Here is a 21,922-nt window from a genome sequence, read left to right as displayed (position 1 = left end):
GTGAGATGTAAAAAAGTAGACATTTCAAAAATAGCACATAGAATTACTTCAAAATGAGAGAGAGCAATGATAGCTGTCTAATCCAAGATTCCCAAGAAATAAGCACACTTTCATTAGAGAAATATTAAAAACTATGTTTTAAAAACCATGTGAGTATTTATTTAGTCAAGACTATGTGGGAGACAGGTGAATTCTCAGTGGCCTACTATATCTTTAACTACAAAATACATGGAAATAAAACTGACAAAGTCGGGAGGAGAGTATTTTTAATACTCTTTTAATTTTAATATAATCATACTCTCTAATTTTTAAGGGTTGCTTAAGTGCCATAGAAAGCAAAATTAGTTGGTTACTTCAGAGTTTATTCAACAAGTCTAGGAAAACCCATACTTCTAAAGTATCTCTTTAATCCCCCCGGTACCAAACTTTAGAATAATCTCAAGCTGTTGAAAGAGTTGGGCAAGGTACGTTTAACTTTTTCCTTTGTCATGCAGAGGTATTCTGAGACTGTTGCAGTACAGGCTTTCTGATGTGGTGAGGATATTAGCATTCCATTCTTCATTCCAGTATTCCTTATATTATCTATGTTGACAACTTTTTAAAGCCTGTTGGGTGCATTGAACAGGTGGTGTGGTTTTGGGTTGGTTTTGGTTCATGCCGTGTTTACTTTGGGAAGTAACATAACTGTCGGTGGGGTTGGGTTTCTGCTCTTGTTCTTACCACCTTCATCTTTTAACTTTGTGCTTGCTCACTTCCATTTATTACTTAAGGAGAAGTGTTTTATTAATTTGTATGTCCTCTTCTAGTATTCACACCCCTCCCTATTTTCAATATGACCTTCAGTCCAAACCTTACAAGCAATGCTGAAGATGAACAACATGTTATAATGCTCGATGAAATGAGATTAGTGGAGTTCTGATTCTCAGGTGTGACAGTTCTAGTATTTTAGTTAGTGCTCAAAACAGTTCCATGTCTGATTTTTCAAAAATCTAGGCATAGGGAGGCATCCCTAAAATTGATGTATAGTGCAGTGAATAAGTCAAGATCTTAAAATGATTACACCTTCAATGGCAAAGAGCCAAAGCACAGGTGAGGAAGTAGTCTATAGCTGGCTTGGTTGTAAAGATGCTGGTTGCATTGTGTACAGGTACAAGTGTACCCTGAAGTTCTCAACCTCACATAGTTTTGCTTCAATATTGAAGGAGGCAATATCACAAATTTGTCTCTATTGGATAATCTGTCATTAATTGTGGATTAATTTTTTGGAGGACCTGTATGAAAATGGAATCAGCACCTCAGAAGGCGTTGGTGTGTTTGGCAAAGAATGATTTCTACTTCTTAGTATGTGCCATTAGTGCAATGTTTGCGTAAATGACATTTCCCCTGCTAGTGAGTCATGCTTTGTGTTAGTAATCTTTTAAAGACATACTAGGTGCAACTGGCTGATGTACAGTTTTAGCTGAGAGAGGAAAACAATAGTGGTTTCCAAAGGTTGTTTTCCTTGGCCTTTACTGAGACTGACCCAACACTTATCTACATCCTTTTTTTATTCTTAGCCTATAACCGTTGAGTGTTTCAAAATGTTTTAGTCCTAGAAGTGCCCCCAAACCCGTAAGTCTTAAGATGTTTTGTGTATTTCCCAGTGGCTTGGTCTCACTAATGTGATGATGCCATTTTAAAATGTGATTCTAAGAACCCTGTATCTGTGCTGTCTGGGATATTGCTGAGCTGAGTGAAGTCCATAGCTTTTTTAAGGGCTTTACTCTGTTCATGACAACTGACTGATGTTAAAAACGTGCTAGGTTGGTTTATCATGGGTTGGTTTATCATGGTCTCTCTTCTGATTGTGAAAGACTGTTTCACTGGTTTGGGACACTTCTCTACTTAATGACTACCTGTGTCTGTCTGACATCAAGTAGCAAGTACCTCGTAAATAAGGATTGGAGAGAATGACCTGTGTGACTGAATGGTATCTATAGTATCAGACAGCAGAGCGGAATGCACAATAAAAGGGAAAGACACTGATTGTGGAGAAGAACTGAAGTATGTGTGTGAAGGTCTGGTTCGACTTGCATTTGGCAAGCTCTCCCTGCTAGGTCCAGAATCACTTCCCGTCACTTCAGCAGTATCAGTGCCATAGTGATCCACTTAAATAGCTCCCAAGCTCTTGTGCTGACTGATTCTCCTGGCCCCCTTTCTATCAGTTTATATAGATGACAAAGCTTCTAACAAGACTCAGAAGTAACCAAACATTTGACTCTGAATAGAATACCAAAACCTGTGTCCTTTCCAGCATGCATATCCAGTATGCCAGTCTGACTTGCTGGTAAAATGCTTTGGGGATAGAGTAGGCTCTACCCCACCAGTGAAACTGCTATGATGAGTCAGGATGAAAATCTGTGCACTTGATTTCTTAAGCTAGATCTAAAAAAAAAAAAAAAAAAAAGTGACTGAACAACATAAAAGACAATTTTCCTTTTCCAGTCAGTAAACGCTAGTCTTCCTCTGCAGGTGACATTAATATTTCTTACTGTATTGTTTTCTGATCAGGTCACGTAGAACCTTGGTATTCATGTATTCACTAGTTTTTTTCTACTAATTTTTTGAAATCTCAGCTTTTTGTCAAATTGTTCAGCAGTGGACTCTTTCCAAGTGGCATGATTTGTTTTCCTTCATGGTCCTCCAATTAATTGTTTTCTTATGTAAAGAGTGAAAGTAGAGGGCTACTGTTGCTCCCCTGGAGCTTGGAAGGTGCAACTCTGTGCCTGTTTTGTTCTACTGGAAGTGCTGGCCTACCCAAGGGAGGAGCTGCAGCAGCAATGTTGTTTGTCATGCCTGATTGCTTTATCAAGGACAAATTTATCTTAACTCTTGCTGTCTTACATCATTAAAAAACAAAAATGGACCCAGCCAGCTCCTGAAATACATTTCAGGAATAGCATTTCCCTGTACAAGTACTATATGGCATGTTCCAAAAAAGTGTCTAAACTGCTCATTTATATCCAAAGGAGGGATGATAAACTGCATTAATTGAGAAGCAGCCCTTGCCAGAACAGCTGTGGTTAAGTGTAATAAAGACCAAGAACAACTTTGAGCTCAATTCAGGAAAACCACACTTTTATTTTTCCTCATGCACCAACAAACTGATTTTAAGTGATAGGTAGCAGGGATCAAATCCCTGGGAACCCCTTATGTTCCCTGTTAAGTCACAGTCCCAAACTTGAAGTTAGTGCACAAAATGAGTTTATTTTTTTGCTTCCAGAGGATGGTTTGACTAGCTGCTGCTTTTCATGTGTCAAAGCTAAACTATGAATATTTAATGTGGTACGGCCATACTGTCAGAAGATCAATTTGGTATGGAGTTTAGGCCCCTCCTGTCACAGGCAATCCTTTTTGAACTCCTGTCTTAAGATTATATTTCATCCTCTATTTTTTCAAAAACCTCTTTCTTTTCAGCATCCTCTGGTGGTTTAAAAATAGCTTTTAACATTGACTTCGAAACTTCAGTTCTTTTTTATAGTTTATTTCAATTTGATACTACCACAGATACTTAAAAGGACCAGCTATGTTTCTTCTTGACCTTATTTTCATTAGAGTAAGGATGATGAGGTCCTGCAATATCTTATAAAACAGATTCTTCATTCTCTCGTCAGAGTTCATTTGAGCAGCTGCTTCATTTGGAGTGTGGGTAACCAGAAAGATACGAAGTGTTTCAGGTAAGAACTCCTGAAGTCACAGATATATGTTCCATATGTAGTGAAAAAGTTTTGTATATGCTACTGGTGCTTTGCAGTAGAGCACTGTGGCATTCCATATTTACTAGTAGGATTCTGTTCTGTTCCACAGACATGCTTGTTGCATACCATGGTACTTGCACCTGAAGTACTATGGCTCAGAAACCGAGGAATGTGATAACCTGCATTGTGCAACGTACTTGTGGGACAAAAGGACTGAAACACATTATTTTTTTCAGTGTGTAATTTATTTTTCCTCTTCTAAAACTATGGCAAATATTGAATGATTAAAATTTTTATTTAAATTATTAACATTTTGCAATGTCACTTACTAGAAGTGCAACTTAAGTATTCTTTCCAGATCCCAACTATCCTTTGCCATTGGAGGTGTATTTGGATTCATGATCTAGTTATGTGGATTACTTAATGTTGGCAGATGTTTCCCTAGTGGGTACACAACTTAAGGAAGCCTGAGAGCAGGACTGGTTGTAGTTGGAGAAAATGTCTTGTGCCTATATAGTTTTTTTTTTTCTTTGAGGTTCTCAGCAGTCTGACTCATTTCTAGTTCTACAGATCACTCAGTTCACACTGCTATGCTGGTTGGAACACCTAATTTATGATCAGAGCAATACTAGTAGGTAGCTTTTGCAGCTTATCAAAAAATAAGTACATGTAGTAGTAGCGGACGTGTTGAACACTTAACGATTTCTTGCCAAAGCTGGAGGCTGCTAATGACAACTTAATGTAGATTCTGTTAGAGGCATGGCTTTCAAGAATATCTTAGGATATATCTAGTTCTCTCTACCTCTCATTTTTAAAAATAAGTTTTTTTTTTATCTGTTATGTTAATGATAACGTATACATGCTCCATACTGTTTGTTTTAAACAGTACAATGTGATCTTCAGTTTACTTGGTCAGCTGTGCTGGTTTCCCATCACTTTTTCTTTCTGCGCCTAAAAACTGATGCTGTTCCTCCAGGCTCTAAGTGGGATCAGCACAGTTCTGATACAACTTCAGCTACTTCCATCCATCTCCATACGAAGCATGGAAGCATTAACATTTTAATTAAAGGAAATTTTGCAACATACCTTAATTACGGCTATGTCAATGTCCATAAATTTGTGGAATAAATCTACTCACCCTCTGTTATGTACAGGAACTTGAATGTCTTTGTTTCCATTTAACATCAGTAATGAAGTAAACAGCAGTTGATGGGTTTTTAACATTGATTCAATTCTCTTTTCAGAAGATAAATGAGTTGGTAGACATCAAGATTGGTGGAGATAAGATTTACAATACAAAAGAATTGGTGACATTGACCTCTTGGTAGGTGGAAAAAGGCATGTTTTAAAATAAACTGCTCACTTAAAGGTTGTAAAACAGTGGAAAAAAACTAATTAGAATGTTTGGACATGAACACTGTGGTACTGTCATGTAATGGTATCTCACTGGCATAAATTGAATGAGACTGCAATATGTTCCCTTAATTTTATTATCGTATTTCGGGGGAATACATTTCTCCAAGTTCACAGAAATCTTCCACTTGAGTTTTCAGTATTTTGTTTTCAAACTGGGCTGGTAAGTCAACTATTAACTCCAGGCTGCCTTCTAATCATCTTTTTTATGCCTATCTGGTCTGATTCCATATGTGAGAATCCTACTTGCTTATTCCCCATGCTTTCTTTTCCTCCTCTGAGACTCAGAAGCTGGAAAGCTATACTGCTTCTCTCTGCAGCTTTGCAGCAGACTCCTCTAGAAGTGCTGGATGTTTCATGAAACTTCTGACATGCTTTTTCATGATTGAGTACACCAGTGAAAATGGAGTAGTTCCACCCAGGTGTATGTAGTTTCATTGGAGGATGACAGAAGAGGTCTTCTGTAGTATATGAGCATCCAAGTCATTATAGGAAATATTTCTGTTCCACAAGGGAGATGGAAACATTTTAAGTCCACTAAATGTTAGAAAAGTATACTTTTCTAATATAGGTGTTAATTAAATCTCAGTACTTCAAAGCTGTTGTACAGCACAATAGCCTTTTAAACATTGCTTACATGGCTCTTGCTTTATTGATCCCTTGATGTTTGGTAGGTACACTAAGTACAATTGTGGTAAAACACCAAGAGTTGGCAGAAGTCCTTGTATCCTTTTTTGTCCTCCTTATAAACCTCTTCTGATGAATGTTTAACACTTTTATTCTCAGTAGAACTCCCTGAACGTGGTCAGTGTAAAGACGGTAAACTTTATACAACCTGGCTTTATGTACTTGAAAAGTGCATGTAGTATAACTTTTTATTTACTTTATAATATCCACAAAGGTACCACCTGCCCAAAACCAGAACTAGAAGTGATGTCTTTGCACAGGCCAGAAGACAAAACATACCCGACTCTGGCAAACTCTCCGGTACCGCTGTGGGCTACTTGACAGTGCCCTGGCTTTCCGTTAAAGAACCCTTCACGATCAATACCGATCAATACCGGGTCCAGGAAGCGTTCTTTAATTACAGGAATAGGGGCCGCAGCAGGCTGCGGGCTGCTGCTCTCCTCCATGGCCTTTCGCTCGGCTCTTATTCCTTACGTGGGGAAGAGCGGGCGGGGAATCCCTCTGCTCGCCGGGCCCCCCGCCCCGGCCGGGCCCCCCTCAGCGCCCTGGGGCTCTCGGAGAGGCCGGGCTGGGGCGGGGCGGGGCGGCCGCGGGCCGGAGGCCTCACCTGGCGGCGGCATGGCCGGGCCGGGCCGGGGCGGCGCCGGGGGCAGAGTCCGTTGCGGGGAGCCGGCGGCAGGAGCTTGCAGCAGGCGGGGAAGATGCCCCTGGGGCTGGGGAACAAGAAGAAGGGCAAGGCCAAGGACACCTCCAGGCTGGTGGACAGCGAGGCGGCGGCCCCCCCACCGGCGGCAGCGGCAGCCCCGGCCGGGGCGGGGAGCGCGTCGCGGCTGCAGTTCCACGCGCAGCTGGCGCACGGCAGCCCCACGGGCCGCGTGGAGGGCTTCGGCAGCCCCCGCGAGCTCTACACCAAGGTGGCCGAGGCCTTCGGCATCGCCCCCGCAGAGGTACGGCCCGGGGGGGCCGGGGCGGGGCCGTGCCCTCTCCGCCTTCGGCCCCCTGGTGCTCAGCGCGGCGCTGGGGCCGGCGGTCGGCTGTCGGGTTGGTTCTGGCCGCGGGGGTGCTCGGCGGCTTCGGAGCAAAGCGACCGAGCCAGGAGGGAGAATGGGTGCCCGGGCGTTAAAGTTGGCCCCTTCGTCAGTTCCACTCTGAGCGGGGTGATGGAGAAGGCTGTGCCAGACAGTTATATTTAAAAGGCATCCGTTTAATCGAGGTTATTTAAACCCAGAGAAGGATTATTTTATTAATAGTTTCTTCAGTTTTTTTTTTTTTTTTTTACTTTTCTGTCTTTTTGATCTTTTATTTTTTGTTTGTCTGAGCTGAGCTTTAAGCATTTGTTTGGATTATGATTCATTTGTAAATGCATTGTTTTCCCTTAGTTGAAAGGCAGTGGCCTATCAAGTTCTTCCTACATGGTTCTGTGAACCTTAACCTCTGAGTGGCAAAATGAAAGAAAGTGCTAACGTTTCATTAGGTCTGCAAGCGGCACTTCGACTTGTTTTCTTATTTGTAGCTGGCTCTTCTGAAGTGCCATAGGGTACTACGACAAACTTTATTCTGTAAAAACCACTGCTGCCGCCTGACCTAGCGGCGTTTCTAATGGTAAATTATAAAAGTGTTGGTAACAGTGAATACAGTTAAACCAGTCACTGGTGCATTAAGTAACTAAGCAGTATCTTCCCAGCTGCTTTCCGACTCCTTTTCTGTTTTCTCTCTGTGAGCTACTGTTCTCCTTTTGTTCTCTGTTCAACCTCCAGTTATACCTTTAGCTCTCGAGTTCTCGTAATTCCCAGATTATGTTTTAATTTTCTTCTTTTCACCAATGAATTTTTGTTACTGATTTGTGGCTCCACTTACTTGAAAGAGTAACGTTCTTCCGGAAATTCAGTTTGGGATGAATGGTGCACTTCCAATTTCTCCTGCTAGATGGAGAATCTGACAGTAAAGCGGTTTGTTTTTTTCTTTTTCTTCTTTTTCGTTTTAGAGGAAGCACCATGTATTTCATGGGCATCAAGGCACTGCTAGTCTTGTGCCTAAACTCGAAAAACTTTCTTCTTCTCTTTCTCTCTCTACTGTCCCATTCCTGTTTGGGTTTTATTTTTTTTAAATATGGTTTGTAGCTAGAAACAGATGGGGAATTAGTGCTGGAGGCACTGAGCTTTTTTTTTTTGTTACTCAAGAAATTCAGTAGGCTTTAAGAAACTATACCGTACAAAATGAAAATAGTGATCAAAATTACTTTCTGATGTGAAGGTGGTTAAGCTGAGGAATCTGGATCTGAGTCTTGTGACAAAACTCTGACAGAAGAAAATAGATGCAAGGGATGCCATGAAACATGAATTTGCTGACAACAATTGAGTTTGTTGGAAATAAGAGGAGACTAGAGAATGTGAATGGTATTGTCTACTAACTAAAGCTGCTTTTGTACAGTTAGATGTAAAGAATAATGCCTGAACCTCTGCGAACTGAAAGAAATATACTGAGGTACTCAAATGCCACCTGTAGGTGTTATCTGTCTAGGAAAGTTTCTGTGACCTAGCTCTTCTGAAGCCTGTGGGCAGTGATACCTGAATGCCTCTGGAAACAGGTACTATCACAGAGATCTCTGCCCTGCAGTGACCGAGGTGGAAAATAGCTGGGGGAATGGGTGTGAGGGGAGGAGCTCCATGGAGAGAGCAGTTGGCAAACCGATGCAGAACTAAATACATTTAATGTGACGTGTGAGTTTACTGCGATGTAGGCAAGGGTATGGATTCTTGGATAAGTTCCTGCTTAAGTGTTTCAGTACAGTACAGGATGAGCTATACTTGTAATCTGTCACTTCTTTTGACTCAGCATGGTTACAGCACCTCATTTGCTCTTCGTATCACATCCCGCAGGACCAGCTGAGCTTAGCTTCTGCTGGAGAATCCTTTCCAGACTGTGATTGACTGCCAACAGTGACACAGAGAAGCTTGTGTAAAACATGGTATTTGTTGGACAGACACTGAGGAATCAGTGCAGAGCGACAAAAACTTCTGTGCAGACCTTTATCATAAGTAGGGTGGGATGGGGTTGGAATAACAGAGGCGTACCTTCAGAAGGGGACACTCCTTCACAGACACCTAGCAAACATCAGAGGAGCGAATCCACAACAGTGGCTTTCTGAGGCTTTCCCTGTACTCATCTCTTCTCGCCTAGATATTTTATTCTTCCTCTGTCTTCTGAGGTGAATAGCATCTCAGCCCTTTTGAACCTTTCAGCACACCTCTCTGAGTTTTACCATGCCCCCCCCCCCCTTTACTTTTTTATTTCCTGGTCCAAACTCAGTGTTCTTCCCATAGGGAGAAGTGCAGCCCATATGATAAATAAATGAGCACTGACTAAAGGACAATGTGGATCTGTTAAAGCATTTGATAGTGGTGTGCTCCTGTTTATTATTATTATATTATTCTAAGTAGCTAGTCAGACATTAGAAATATGAATATTAAAATCTAAATGTAGCAGGGCTATTTCTTGGTCAGTTGGGAAGGAAATGGCAAATAACAAGGCATATGAGCTTCCAGTTTGTGTACTCATAACTTGAACTTTTGATTATTCTGTTTGTTTTGTAAGGTGAAGTATGGTGAGGTGAATTGAGTGCTTAGCGGGTGTGTCTATCAAGAGCCCATGAAGGCTAGGATTTCTTTCAGGGTGGAGGGCCTTCTGCTTCATAAAGGAAATAGAGGAACAGGGAAGCCTTCCTAGTAGCACCAGGAGCAGAAATGCAGCTCCCTGTTTCTTCCAGTGAGAAGTGTTCAGCTGCTGAGCTTGTGCCCCGGCTGTTGTTCAGTGGGGCTTGCTTCCTGATGCTAAACAGTTAAGTGTACTGTGAGGCTGTGCCACGTTAAACTTTCATAGAAGTGTTTGATTTAAACACGTTCAATTTCAACTTTTATAAAAATACTGGAAAATAAGTCACCATGTTGAAGCTTAGGTTTATCAATAAGTAACCTTTTTACAAGAAAATAAAAAATCCAAAGCATGTTTTAAAAGGCTAGAGAAAAGGGTCAGCTTGTGAAATCAGTAAAATATTTGGAGTACCTGCTTATCTGTTGAAAAAAATTGCTCACAATCTGTCCTGCAGATTGAAGACTTTATATGAACAAACCACCTCCTCCCAACCCTATGGCAACAATTGTTTGCTTGCTGTTCCCTGAAGTGGTGCTTAAATTTGATACTGCATTACGTGCGATGCTTGCTGTGTTAATGATCTGCATTTCAGATACCTTTTAGCTGTATGGAAGAACTTACGCTAATTCTTGTGCGTTCTGGAATTAAAAAAAAAAAAAAAAGGCAACAAAACACTGAATGCTTACTTTACAATACTTTGAATGTGTCTGGGAAGGTAAAGTTGCCTGTTAGAGTAGCACACTGGATCTAAGAGGAGTTGGTTACTCTTCCTATCACTGCAACTAGCCAAGGTCCCCACATTTTTCCGAGGGAGGATGAAGTGAGCAAGGTAGCTAGAAAACGTGTTGGTGGTTTCTTGATATAGATGACACCTACATATAGAGGGAAATGTGTCAGTGGGTGTTATATTTTGCTCAAAAGTAGAAATCCCATTTCTGAGCTTCTTAAAGTGATTATGATGCCCTTTATAAAGTTATGAGATCTAGTGATTTGAAAAGTGCTTTTAATAGCTTCTGAGCATGTTATCAGTCAGTCAACTTATTTTTGAGCTCTTAAGGTTTAGGCTTAATGGAAGCTGAGAATGTCATTAATATATAGGATATGCAGTATGGTAATGCCTATATACTTCATATAACACATATCGTAACCCTCTTAGTTAATACAGTTTCTTACTTTATGTAATGCAGTGTAACCATGTTTTTCTTGACCAATGTCTCTTACTATTGCAAATTGGGATGCAAGGAATAATTTGTTAGTAATCTTACCTGATGGATCTATTTTTTAAGGTTATACACAAGCCCTCAGTCTTTGCCAGGCAAATGGAATTTCCTTGTTCTGTCTGCTGTGCAAGATAACTCTGTGCAGGAGGTATCCTAGATACTTCATGACTGATGTAACAGTTATGATTTATAATACCTTGCTAAAGCTGGCACGAAATGTCACAGCACTGGTATGCTGAGTTGAAGATCAAATACATGGGAAGGGTGAGGGTGAGAAGAGAGAGAGAAGACTTTACGATGAAAATTACACATTGAATTTTTCTTGTTTCTTTTTTGGGTAAGAAAATTACTATTTAAAATTATACAAAGATTGGAGTGAATGGCAAGGTGTACTATAGTAGCTGTTGTTTAATTATTTAAGTATATAAGCTGTTATAAGGTATCTATATTAAGCTTACCTAACACTTACAAAAAAATACAATTTTTTCCATTGGCAGTCCTTAGTCATGTACAAATAAACCTGTGCTGTAACTGATGGTGTAACTGTATATTATCGCAGGTGGATACATCTTTAGTACATTACTCTTTGAAGTTATCTGTTCTGAGAAAAAGCAGTTGTTCACTGAAGAGGATAAAGAATGATTTAAGTTTTATTTTTGACTGGTTGATGCTCTCTCAGTCTTGTGGTTAGTATAGAACTGACTCATAGAGAATTCTGGAGACTTATAGGCTGTAGGGGGAATGCCATCCAGATGAATGTCTAAAAAGAGAAACTCTGGATCGAGTTTCTAAATATCACATTTCTGCTCTGTTGCCAGTTGATCTATTCAAAGGTGTGACAGTAGTTACTAGATGATTGTGTATTTGACAAGGTCAGATGAAGGGTATTAATACCTAAAATGTAAAGCCAAAGTGCTTGCTGTTTATTGTAAGAACAAGAACTGAGTTGCAGTTGTAAACTGGCCAAGTTATGTAGCTGGAGAGAAAGCTGAACGTATATATGAATTTTATATAATCTGTTTGAATTGAACCTTCTTGGTTTAAAAAAAAAGTTAATGATTAAATATGATTATTATTTATAAAATAAAATTTTATTTTATTCTCAAAACCAGATGAATTTCTCTAGGTGATACTGTTGTTTGAGTATTGGTTAACTGAAAAACTTTAGCATTACCTGAGAATAAAACTGATGTCTGTTAAGTGCGTGCTGTTGTGGCTGTCATTATTAAAGCATTAGGCTGGAGTGGTTCAATGGATTATCAGATAAGCAATTAGACTTTTAAGTAGTTTTATTTAAAAACAAAAACAACTAAAGACCCCACCAATCCAAAACCACAATCTCACTACTAAACTTTTTTGTTTAACCAAAAGCAAACAAACAAACAAGTATTTCTATAGAGTCCAAGTTTTGTAAAACTTAAGAAAGTGAAAGCTCTCTGTGGGATACATTAGGGAAAGTATTTCCCCCTCATCTGGACTGTAATAGAACTGAACAGCTTAGTGACTTTCATTTCAGTTTTCATGCTGTCATCCACTGATACCAGAGAGAAGGAAAAGGCATTTGAAGCATTCTGGGGGTGAAATCCCCATACCTTTCATAGGTGTGGTGAAGGACAGCAGAAGGAAAGCCTACATTTCCAGCAAAGTGCTGGGGGGTCACAGGTCAGCCACTAGAGCAGCCGCTGACATCCCATTGCTGTTTTTCTCGGATGCTAGGCTGGCTTCCCCATGTGTACTTCTTTTCATGGGTGGCCCTGGCCTCTTGTCCTGCCGGAGCCCTGTGCATCCTGCAGGCAGCAGTGCAGATGTAACAAGATGGTGGCCTTTGGCTAGTGGCTTACAGCTGTAGCTCCTCTACCTGTGACAGAGGGCCACATGGGGTGACAAGCCTCTTCTCCTCCATTGCTTTCCATTGCACTTGAAAGAAGGTCTTGAGGGAACAACTTGCATCAGAGAAAGAGATTTTAGGCATTCTCCAAGTTTCTCCTGGGGCATGACTTTCTCATGGCTGCAGCCCCATGCTCTGGTGCTGCCCAGGAGGAGGCTGTGTGGGCCTCCCTCAGCCATTGCTCCTGTCGAGCCTCAGCTTGGAGAGGAGCTGGCAGGTAAAGTTACCCTAACTGTGAGGAGGAACTGTGGATTTGTCTCTTCTTTTTTGGCTAGGCTATTTGCCCTTTGAGTACAGCCTGTATTAGAAAGCCCAGAGCCTGCCTGGGCTGGCCCCATTCCTGTGGTGGGCAGAAGTGGTGCCTGACCTCGAGCAGTGCCCCTTGTTTGAGGTGGGTGAATGACAATAAACAACATGGCGGTGGTTCTTGGGGTTGCTCACTCAGGCCTCTGGAACAAGCTGTTCTGCTTAAGCTCAAGCTTAAGCTTGTGTCAAGGTTGGTGCTGTGTGACAGGTCGTGAGATATGTCCCATTCCTTTGCTCCCTGCCAGCACTTATCTCCTGTCTGAGCTACTGATGCCTCTTGTCATGTGCGTGGGATGGAGACTATCACCTCTCCTGGGGCAGCTGGAGAAGGAGAGTTGTTATAATGTCAGTTATGGATCTGTCAAAGAGGCCAGAATTATGCTCTATTTTTATCTTTCTATCAGCCTGTCAAGCTCACCAAGCCTAATAAACTGTTAAACTTTAAGGTAATGTGTTTGTTTCCTTCCTGCACAGATCATGTTTTGCACTTTGAACACTCATAAAGTTGATATGGACAAGCTGTTAGGTGCTCAGATTGGCCTTGAAGATTTCATATTTGCCCACGTAAAAGGAAAACGAAAAGAAGTAGAAGTTCTTAAATCTGATGATATGCTTGGACTTACCGTTACAGACAATGGAGCTGGCTGTGCATTTATAAAGGTAAACTTATTTGCCAATGAAATGCTTTTTTTTATAGATGTTTCCGTAACTCTAATGGGTTAATAATTGCTTTCAAACTATCAAATCTTTTAGCATATGGCAAGTACAAAAAAATTGCTTTTATTTAGATTCATCTTTTTAAATTAACTCAGCTATTTCTGTACTGCATGTCATTTCAAAATTAGGTCATTTGTTTGTTGCTTCTATAATGTGTATCAGCTTTATAATGTGACTATTATATTTTCTGACCTATCCTGAGATGCTAGGTGTTAAATACTGCTTGTATCTGCCCCCTCCTTTTTTTGTATTGATTTTTTCTGATGTCAGTGAATGGTTGCTTGTAGAACATCTGTCACTCATGATAATGAGAACATGTTCTTTAAGTCTTTATGACTGTTAACAGGGCAGAAGCCTTCATGCTCTATAAGAATAGGTGCGAGTATAGCGCATTTTCAACTTTCCAGTAGTGGCATTTCCAATATTGATAGGTAGGATGAATTAAAAGGTTGTAAGGATTTGGACTGACACAATTCACCCCCAATTAACTTGCATAGAAAGTATAGGCAGTAACACATTCAACATACTCAATTGCTCTCCTCATCATCTTGTATATGACCTCCACACAGTCATATTCAATTTCTCCCCTTTTTAGATGCTTTGCTTTAATCTACTCCAACTAACTGTTATTAGTGAGGCATTGGAAATTACCTTTGATTACTGTTGTCCCAATTACTATTATTATTACTGTTACAAACAGAGCTTCTTGTATGTAGAGGTTGTATAGTTTGTTCATTCCTTAGCTACCATGGATATAAAACAGGACATGATCTAGAGATAGGTTTGCTTGTCGTTGTTGTTGAAAAATGCAATAGAGATCACACTTGACAAAATTGAGATGCAGTGGATGTTTCAGCAAGTAGTCTGGCAAAATTGTAGCCTAATTTTTATGCTCATAGATACAGAACTCTGAATTTCTAGTGGTAGCATCAGTGCAGCCCATAATGTTCAGTCACGCTGCTGCTTATGTGGCATTTTAAAAGAAGGCGTTGAAAACGGTGCTTCAGTGATTAAAGTTCACGTGTGCAGCACTGTACAGAGCATGACTCTCTCTGTGCTTGTTTGGTAATAGGGGGCGAGAGAAACAGCTATCACATAGACTACTGCATAATTTGAGCAGACTGGAAAACACTCACCAAACCAGCAAGCTGAAATTTCCAGTATTAAAAAATTGTGTGAATAAATATGTCATTGTCATTGCACTGGTCCAGTAATAGGTATAATGAACATGGTGCACTCTTCATGGGAATGCACTTCTGCATCAGTTTAAAAGATTTTCTAGGAGCTTACTTTGTTATTGTGGTGTATTTAGCTAATGGCTCATTTTAAACAGAGTGGAAAAAAGTATGCGAAAGTAGAGGCTACATATTTTTTATGTTTGGTTGTCCAGCTAAATCACTAAGCAGAAACTGTCTCCACTTAAAAACAGTTTGATGGAATTACTTGCTTACGTATTTCTTTTCCTTGAAAATTTGTTAGCGTGTTCCATTATTAATTAACGATTAATGCTAAATTTACCTAATTGTGGGTTGATGCTAGTATGGGCTGCAGTAACTTTGTTGTGCTTTGTATAACACAGGAGTTTCCAGGCTTGGTATATAACCCAGCCGCATTTTAAACCTGATGCTCTGAACTGCAGATTCTTTTGCTATGAAATCTGATGTTGTTGTGCCTTATTAATAACAAAACCTGGTGTTGTGCTACTTTCACAAATTTGTTTTCTGGGTACATAGCTGGATGAAAAGATGTATAATGGAATCAAATTAGCCACTCAAAGAATAACAGTAGAACTCAGAGCATTTTGTAGGTGCTTAAGACCGTGCTGTTATACCATGGTGTGTAAGGAGACATTATAAAATGGGTTTGCACAAATAATTTCAAGAATTTCAAGCAGTGCATAGGATATATAGATCCTAGCTTCTAAATGGACTGTAGAGCACTTGATACGGGCATATCAATAGCATTGCAATTACTGCGATGATGTAGCTTGACTGTCTCTGGTCAGTTAACTTGGAATGCTAAGTCATATAAAAAAAATTGTTTGAATGCTACTTGTATAACATAGGCAATATTACTTAAACAGTGTTGGTATTAGGATTGAAGTGAAGAAGAAAAGGTAATGGGAATTAAACCAACAATTAGACTAAGCAGAAACTGAAGTGTGATGGGCACGATTTTGAACCCTGGCACCTGGTAACAAAAATGCTTTTGAGACCTGGTTTCTTGTTTGTATATGATACCCCCCACTTCATTCACCGTAGCGCTGCTTTTTGTTTTTTAATCTAGGTTAAACAACATTAACAAAAAGCACTCGAAAGAGTTAAACTGTCTGAAGCTAAAAATTTTTGCAGTATCATACAGGACAGTGCACACTCTCACACTTCCCACTGACTCTCTCATATGTGGGCTCAGACATGCGCACATAAGCTAGAAGCAGGTTTTTAAGATTGTTATGCAGCTAGGCTAGGTGTTATAGTAGTAGGTGGTAATATGTTTATCTTATCTTCCTTATCTCACTGTAAACTCAAAGTTAGCCTGAAAAAAACATCAGCCTTTATTAAAAAGTACATTATTCAGGAAGATTTTGGAATGAAATTTGTATCTCTACAAGATATATCCTACATTCTACTATGTCATATCTATTCTATTAAATAGGATAATGGCTTTCATGACTTAAGCATGATAAATATGACTACATTTAAAAGCAGTAAGCAGAATCACTGAAATCTGAAGTGTCCTTTAATTGACTTGATAAATCATAAAGATTTTTAATGATTGTTTTGTTCTTCTCTTTAAATACCACTTCACAAAAACTATAAATGCTTGCTTCTTTTACATTTTATGACCTTTAGGCTATTTATATTCCCTGAGATGGCGTTTGGAAGCATTTCTTATCCTTTATTGTTATTTCAGAGGAAATACATTAATATGCAACTGCATAGCTCAGTGAGGAAAATGGTAGAAATTTTTTCACTATAGATAAGCCTTACTGAGACTATCCTTTATAATCATTTACATCATTAACATCATGGTTTTAGTACACCACACTTTTTTTTTTCTATGTCCCTGGACTATACTTGAAAAGAGAAAACTGCTGCACCCATGCTTGTCAGGCTTTTAAATCAAAGTAAAAAATCAAATAAACAATCACATTACCAGCACATTTGGGTTCAGTTTTAAAACACAAAAATATTAGCTTATTCAGAAGCCTTAAATTCTGAAGTTTGGTTGTATTTTTTTTCCTGTTGCTGATGTTATACAGACAAAACACGCTGCTAGCATAACAAGCTCAATGCTATTAATGTTGTTAACTGACGTTCTTGAAACTCAGTGTTATCTCTTTACTATTTAAAGAAACGTTACTAATTTTTATTTTTTATTTTTTTTTTAATGATAGCGAATCAAAGAAGGTAGCCTTATGGACCAAATCAAAATGATCTGCGTGGGTGATCACATAGAGTCTATAAATGGAAAAGATGTGTCAGATTGTCGGCATTATGAAGTTGCCAAAATGCTAAAAGATCTGGAGAAAGGTCAGGTGTTTAAGCTGCAGTTGATAGAGCCCAGGAAAGCATTTGGTGAGTGTGGGTTGACTGTTCACCTTGTTCATTTAATCCAGCATCGTGTTGCATTGTAAGTTTGTTTTCAGGTTGCAGCCAGGTGTCAGCTACATGTAAGCGCTACAAACCTTCCCCCCCCTTTTTTTTTTTTTTTTTTTTTTTTCCTTTGAAGTGGGAAATATAGGAATGGATTTTCTTCCATCTTGCTTTCTCCAGCAGTCATCCTGGTGTGGTCTGACTCAGCCCTGACTCTCAGTTGTTTGATCCCTTTGCCACCACATGGTGGTGCAAAACAAGTACAGGAATTGTTTCACAGGCACAGTTTTAAAGCATGGATCACTTTGCTGATCCTCAAACCTCCTCTTCTTTTTCCTCTACATCTCTTACATATAATTCCTGTTCATCTGTGTATTAGATTTATATATTTATAGGTATGTATTTTATATAAATGTACATATATTTATACAGGAGGTATACTTAGAACTGAAGGAAAGCACTATGACAAGCTCTATCTCTACCTACCACCTGCAAGCTTTGTCAAAATGATATTACATAGGAGAGATGTATACCTACTGCTAGTCCTTAAGTACATTAATTTTATCAGCGTAATATAAATAAATAAAACTCTTTGTGTTTAGCTTAGGGAATCAAAATAGAGACTGAGTTTTAATTTTTATTCTCTCAATTTTTAATGTTTTTCTCCATGATCCACACAGTACTTTCCTATAATAAGAAAGTTAAAAATACTGCTACATTTTAAGTATGTATGACTTAATGTGCACTAGCAGGGAGTTCAAAATCATTACTTTCATCACAGTGGCAAAAGTTGTGGGTTTTTAATTTTTTTTTCCTGTTAGCAGTTTACAATTGCTGTCATACACCAGTCTTGACACTTGGTGTCAGAATAACAGCAGAAATTGAAAATGAGAGAAAGTTGAAGACTTTTTACTTTTGGTGCTTCTGCGCAAAACAAGAGTTATGTGTTAATCTCTAATACCTTTGGATATAAGTTGATACTCCTGTTAAGTAAATATATGTTGTAATACTACTTCAGCATAATGTACATACATGTAGTGTTGCAATTAGCAATATAATGTTATCTTTTTTATACTGGTATTCAGGGCTAAACCTGTTGCATAGTCTATTTGTAAAGACCAGGGTAAATAATGGTTAATAACTTCAACTATTATTTAATAGTGAGTACTTTAGTAAGGTGATTAAGATACCTTTTAGTCTGCTGATGACGTAGAAAAGGAAACCTGCTAATTCCATGGCAATACCTTTTACAAGACATTGAATTAAGAGGCAATCTGAGCTTTTTGAACAGATTTTTGAAAGCTGCATGTTATTTTTTACTCTACAGAAATGAGCTTAGAAGTCACAGTATCCAATGTGAGACAGGTTAAGAATATTCTGGCTCTTGCTTTAGGTGCAGCTGAGCTTTAGGCACAAATTTATATGTAGGGTTTATGCTGTAGCATGCTGAGAATAGCCCCCGAGGAGATGACAAGATTCAGATCCTTCTGGACACGTAGGTGTAGGATTCCTGCTAGTTGCCACACAATCTGGTTTCTTGAAGTTTGTATGGGTATAGGAATGAGAGACAAGTCTCTGTGTCAAATTACTAGCTTTTATTTTTCTTTCCATCAGTGGAATGTGGAATAAGTATAATTTACTGGTGGGGTATCTTCTTACCATGTGCATGCATGCTGTCACAGCTGCTCTAGGCAAGATTTAAAGTACAGAATTAGACTTCTCTGAATAAGATTTGTCCTTACCAGTCATAAGCTAGCCCTCTATGAATTAGTGAAAAATCAACAGAAACAAAGCAAAGGCAGGATAACAAAGTATAAATTTAAATTGTATGATTATGAAAAATAGTTTCTGTCTTGGCTTTGGTGTAAGGTATTACAAATAAAGCTCATGTCATATCATGAGTTTTGAGGTGCTAGTGGTGACAGAGCTAGAAAAAGATGTATGTTGCATCAGGAATGGCTTTTTGAAATAAATCTAACAGAAATGATGAAAATTTTAAAGATGTTTTAAACTGTCCTTGAAGCCATGAAAGTGTTAAGAAAAGGTGTTGATCTTAAGTCTTGTATTTAATAGACTGTGCAGTATATATGTTAAAATAAAAATAATTCAAATTCATGTTGCAAGACTTGTTTAGCAGAATAATCTGTATTTTGCCCACCAATGCAAGAACGATGAGATAAAACCTACCTGGGCAAAGTGAATACAGCTTAAGGCCTCCCTTTAAGAAAAGTAATAGCCTGGTGGAGAAACTAGCACATTAAAAAGCTCCACAAGTCTTTTTAGTACTTTCCAGATTAGCTATGTAACTCCTGTGTCAATAAGTAAATTAAATCCTTGCCAATCCTGAATGTAAAATTATTTTTTATAACAGGAAGGCTGAGATGAGCCAAATCTTAAATGATTCCATACTCCATTTTCTGAATGGGGTGCTCTTGCCCAAGAATAAATAAGGAAAGCTGAATTCAGATAAAGAAAGCTATCAGTAAATCCAGATATTATCTTTAGAGATTTATTATCTATGAAATTCTGACCTTGTTGAAACCAGTGGAAAAACTCCTACAGACCTACTTATGGACATGTTTCACCTATGTGACTGATAGTAATCAAACAGTTTAGCATGAAGCAAACAGACATGCCTCAGTGTGGCTCATCATGACACATTTTGCAATCCTGTTTGTATCATGTCTTCAGTGAAGGATGGAAATATTGCAATGACAATGCTGCAATATAGTCTGCCTGTAAGGAGCAGGGTAAGTCTGTATTTGGCTGATGACTTCAGACATTATCTAATATTAAGTATTTGTATTTTATTATAGAACGAGGTAAAATTATATGAAGTGCAGATATGATGTGCAATAGGCTTCAATGGATATATTGGTCTGTAGAAGTCCTAGCTTCAGTGCAGTCAAGTGGATATCAAAATTTGAAGACAAAAAATTGTCAGCAAAGCTAGAGTGCTGTTAATTTATAATTAAAATGTTAAATACATCTTAGATATTGATTAGAATAAAAACTGAAGTTAATGTAACAGCTGAAGCAGATGCATTATATTCTGACATACCGCATGCTTAATTTTGTTTGGCATTCTTTTTTCTTTTTACCTTTCTTTCTAGAAGAGATAGAACCGAGGTCCACAGGTAGAGCTTTGACAGAGGCTAAAATCTCCAGAGGGAGAGAAACACTTCGGCTGAGAACTAAAGGCCCTGCCACTGTGGAGGAAATGGTATGGTTATTTTGAGGCCTTTCAATAGTTTAATCTTCTAGCACCTGATTTATTCGTCATCGAGGTTTATAAGGTAAAGCAGGAAGGAAAACTCTGGGTGTTACAATGCTTGTGGGACTTATGACAAAGGCTGCTTTCTCCAAGGAGAAAGTACACAAATTTGAAGACGAGGAAAGATAGAATGGGGCTGAAGAATCTGGAAATGGAGAGCCTATACTCCATCTAGGTGACTCCATACATGGATGAAGTTAAGATGGATTAGACCAAGGAGTGTTGAAAAGAGGGAAGGGGAAAATAAGAGCAACAGTTGAAGAGGTGGTTCTGTATCTGACACTGCAAAGTGTACTGGGCTAATGTAAGCATGGTTGTTAGGAGAGGCTAATAACTTATATTGACTTGAATGTGTGTAAAGCTATGATTAGGATCTGGAAGAAGAAATGTTATTTATTTTGGATTCCTCTAAAGCTGGTGAGGATTTGGTAAAGATCTGTACTGTCAGGAGTTGGAAGGCCTGTGTTTAGTTCGGTGAATGTGAGAACTATGTGGTTTGAAGTTTGTAGGAATACTTGAGTTTGTGAGAAGAGGGGAAGAGAGAAGAATAACGTGTTTTACTTCTAGGTTTTGTAAATCTAGACACTTACAAGAGTGAAGATAGTATCCAGTTGTTAGTTATTTTAAAGTCTGCATAGATAATAATCATACACTTGCTTTCTCTCCCTTTATTTCAACAAAGCCATCTGAAGTTGAAGAAAAAGCAATAAAAAAAGTGGATGAGCTTCTTGAAACATACATGGGGATAAGAGATATTGAATTAGGTGAGTTTTAACAGATACATTACTACACGATGCAATCATTTCTCATTTTATATAGTATAAAATTTATAGGTTGTTTTAGTCTCTAAATGTAAGCAAAGCAAAACCTGTCCAGGATGTAGTCCCTCAAACTTGCCTGTATTACTCCAAATGTATCTCTCTGATAAAAAGGAAGAATCTCTTGCTAAAAGCCTTATGATGTAATTAATAAATCTTCTAGTCTTCCTACACGTTAGCTATACTCCATTGCATAATTTATTTAGTTATTTGTCATTATCTGCAATCACTATTCTTTCTGGTGGAGCTTGTGTGTGGCATTTGAGGACTAGCAAGGACAAGCATGTCTATTTGCCTTTTTTCCCCCCCTCTCTTTTGCCTCTTGTCTTAGACACATTAAAGAGATCACTACATTTAGAATCTGAGACCTTTTTTCAGCAAAAGGGTAATTATTTAGCAATGAACTGCATGAGCAATGAACTGATAGAGTAACTGCATAATGTATCAAATTATTTAAAGCCTGTACTCTGAAGAAACACGGGAAATTATCCATTATATTTACTAACTTTAAAGTAATTTGTAGTAAGAGAAACTATTCAAACTAAGAGAAACTATTTCAACTATTTAGTATCATGAGTTCCTTAAAACTGCACCAAACTTGTCTCTGCAGCTGTT

General features: G+C 38.7%; 1 protein-coding gene across 3 annotated transcripts in view; it reads left to right on the top strand.

Moving 5' to 3' along the window:
• The first annotated feature begins 112 nt into the window (after positions 1–112).
• The window catches only part of GIPC2 (GIPC PDZ domain containing family member 2), a 31,311-nt gene continuing 9,501 nt past the window's right edge, over positions 113–21,922 (top strand). Inside the window, exons 1-5 of one of the 3 annotated variants that reach the window (XM_048059055.2) lie at positions 113–6,784; positions 13,377–13,562; positions 17,017–17,197; positions 20,332–20,438; positions 21,172–21,253. In XM_048059055.2, coding sequence (XP_047915012.2) covers positions 6,539–6,784; positions 13,377–13,562; positions 17,017–17,197; positions 20,332–20,438; positions 21,172–21,253 — 802 coding nt within the window. In that variant the 5' untranslated portion in view covers positions 113–6,538. The other 2 variants (XM_048059054.2, XM_067001425.1) reach the window with 2 other exon arrangements.

The sequence above is a fragment of the Anser cygnoides genome, chromosome 8 (assembly GCF_040182565.1).
Source record: "Anser cygnoides isolate HZ-2024a breed goose chromosome 8, Taihu_goose_T2T_genome, whole genome shotgun sequence".
Taxonomy (NCBI): Eukaryota; Metazoa; Chordata; class Aves; order Anseriformes; family Anatidae; genus Anser; species Anser cygnoides.
Note: the sequence above shows the minus strand (reverse complement) of the source record. Positions and strands in the feature narration are given on the sequence as shown.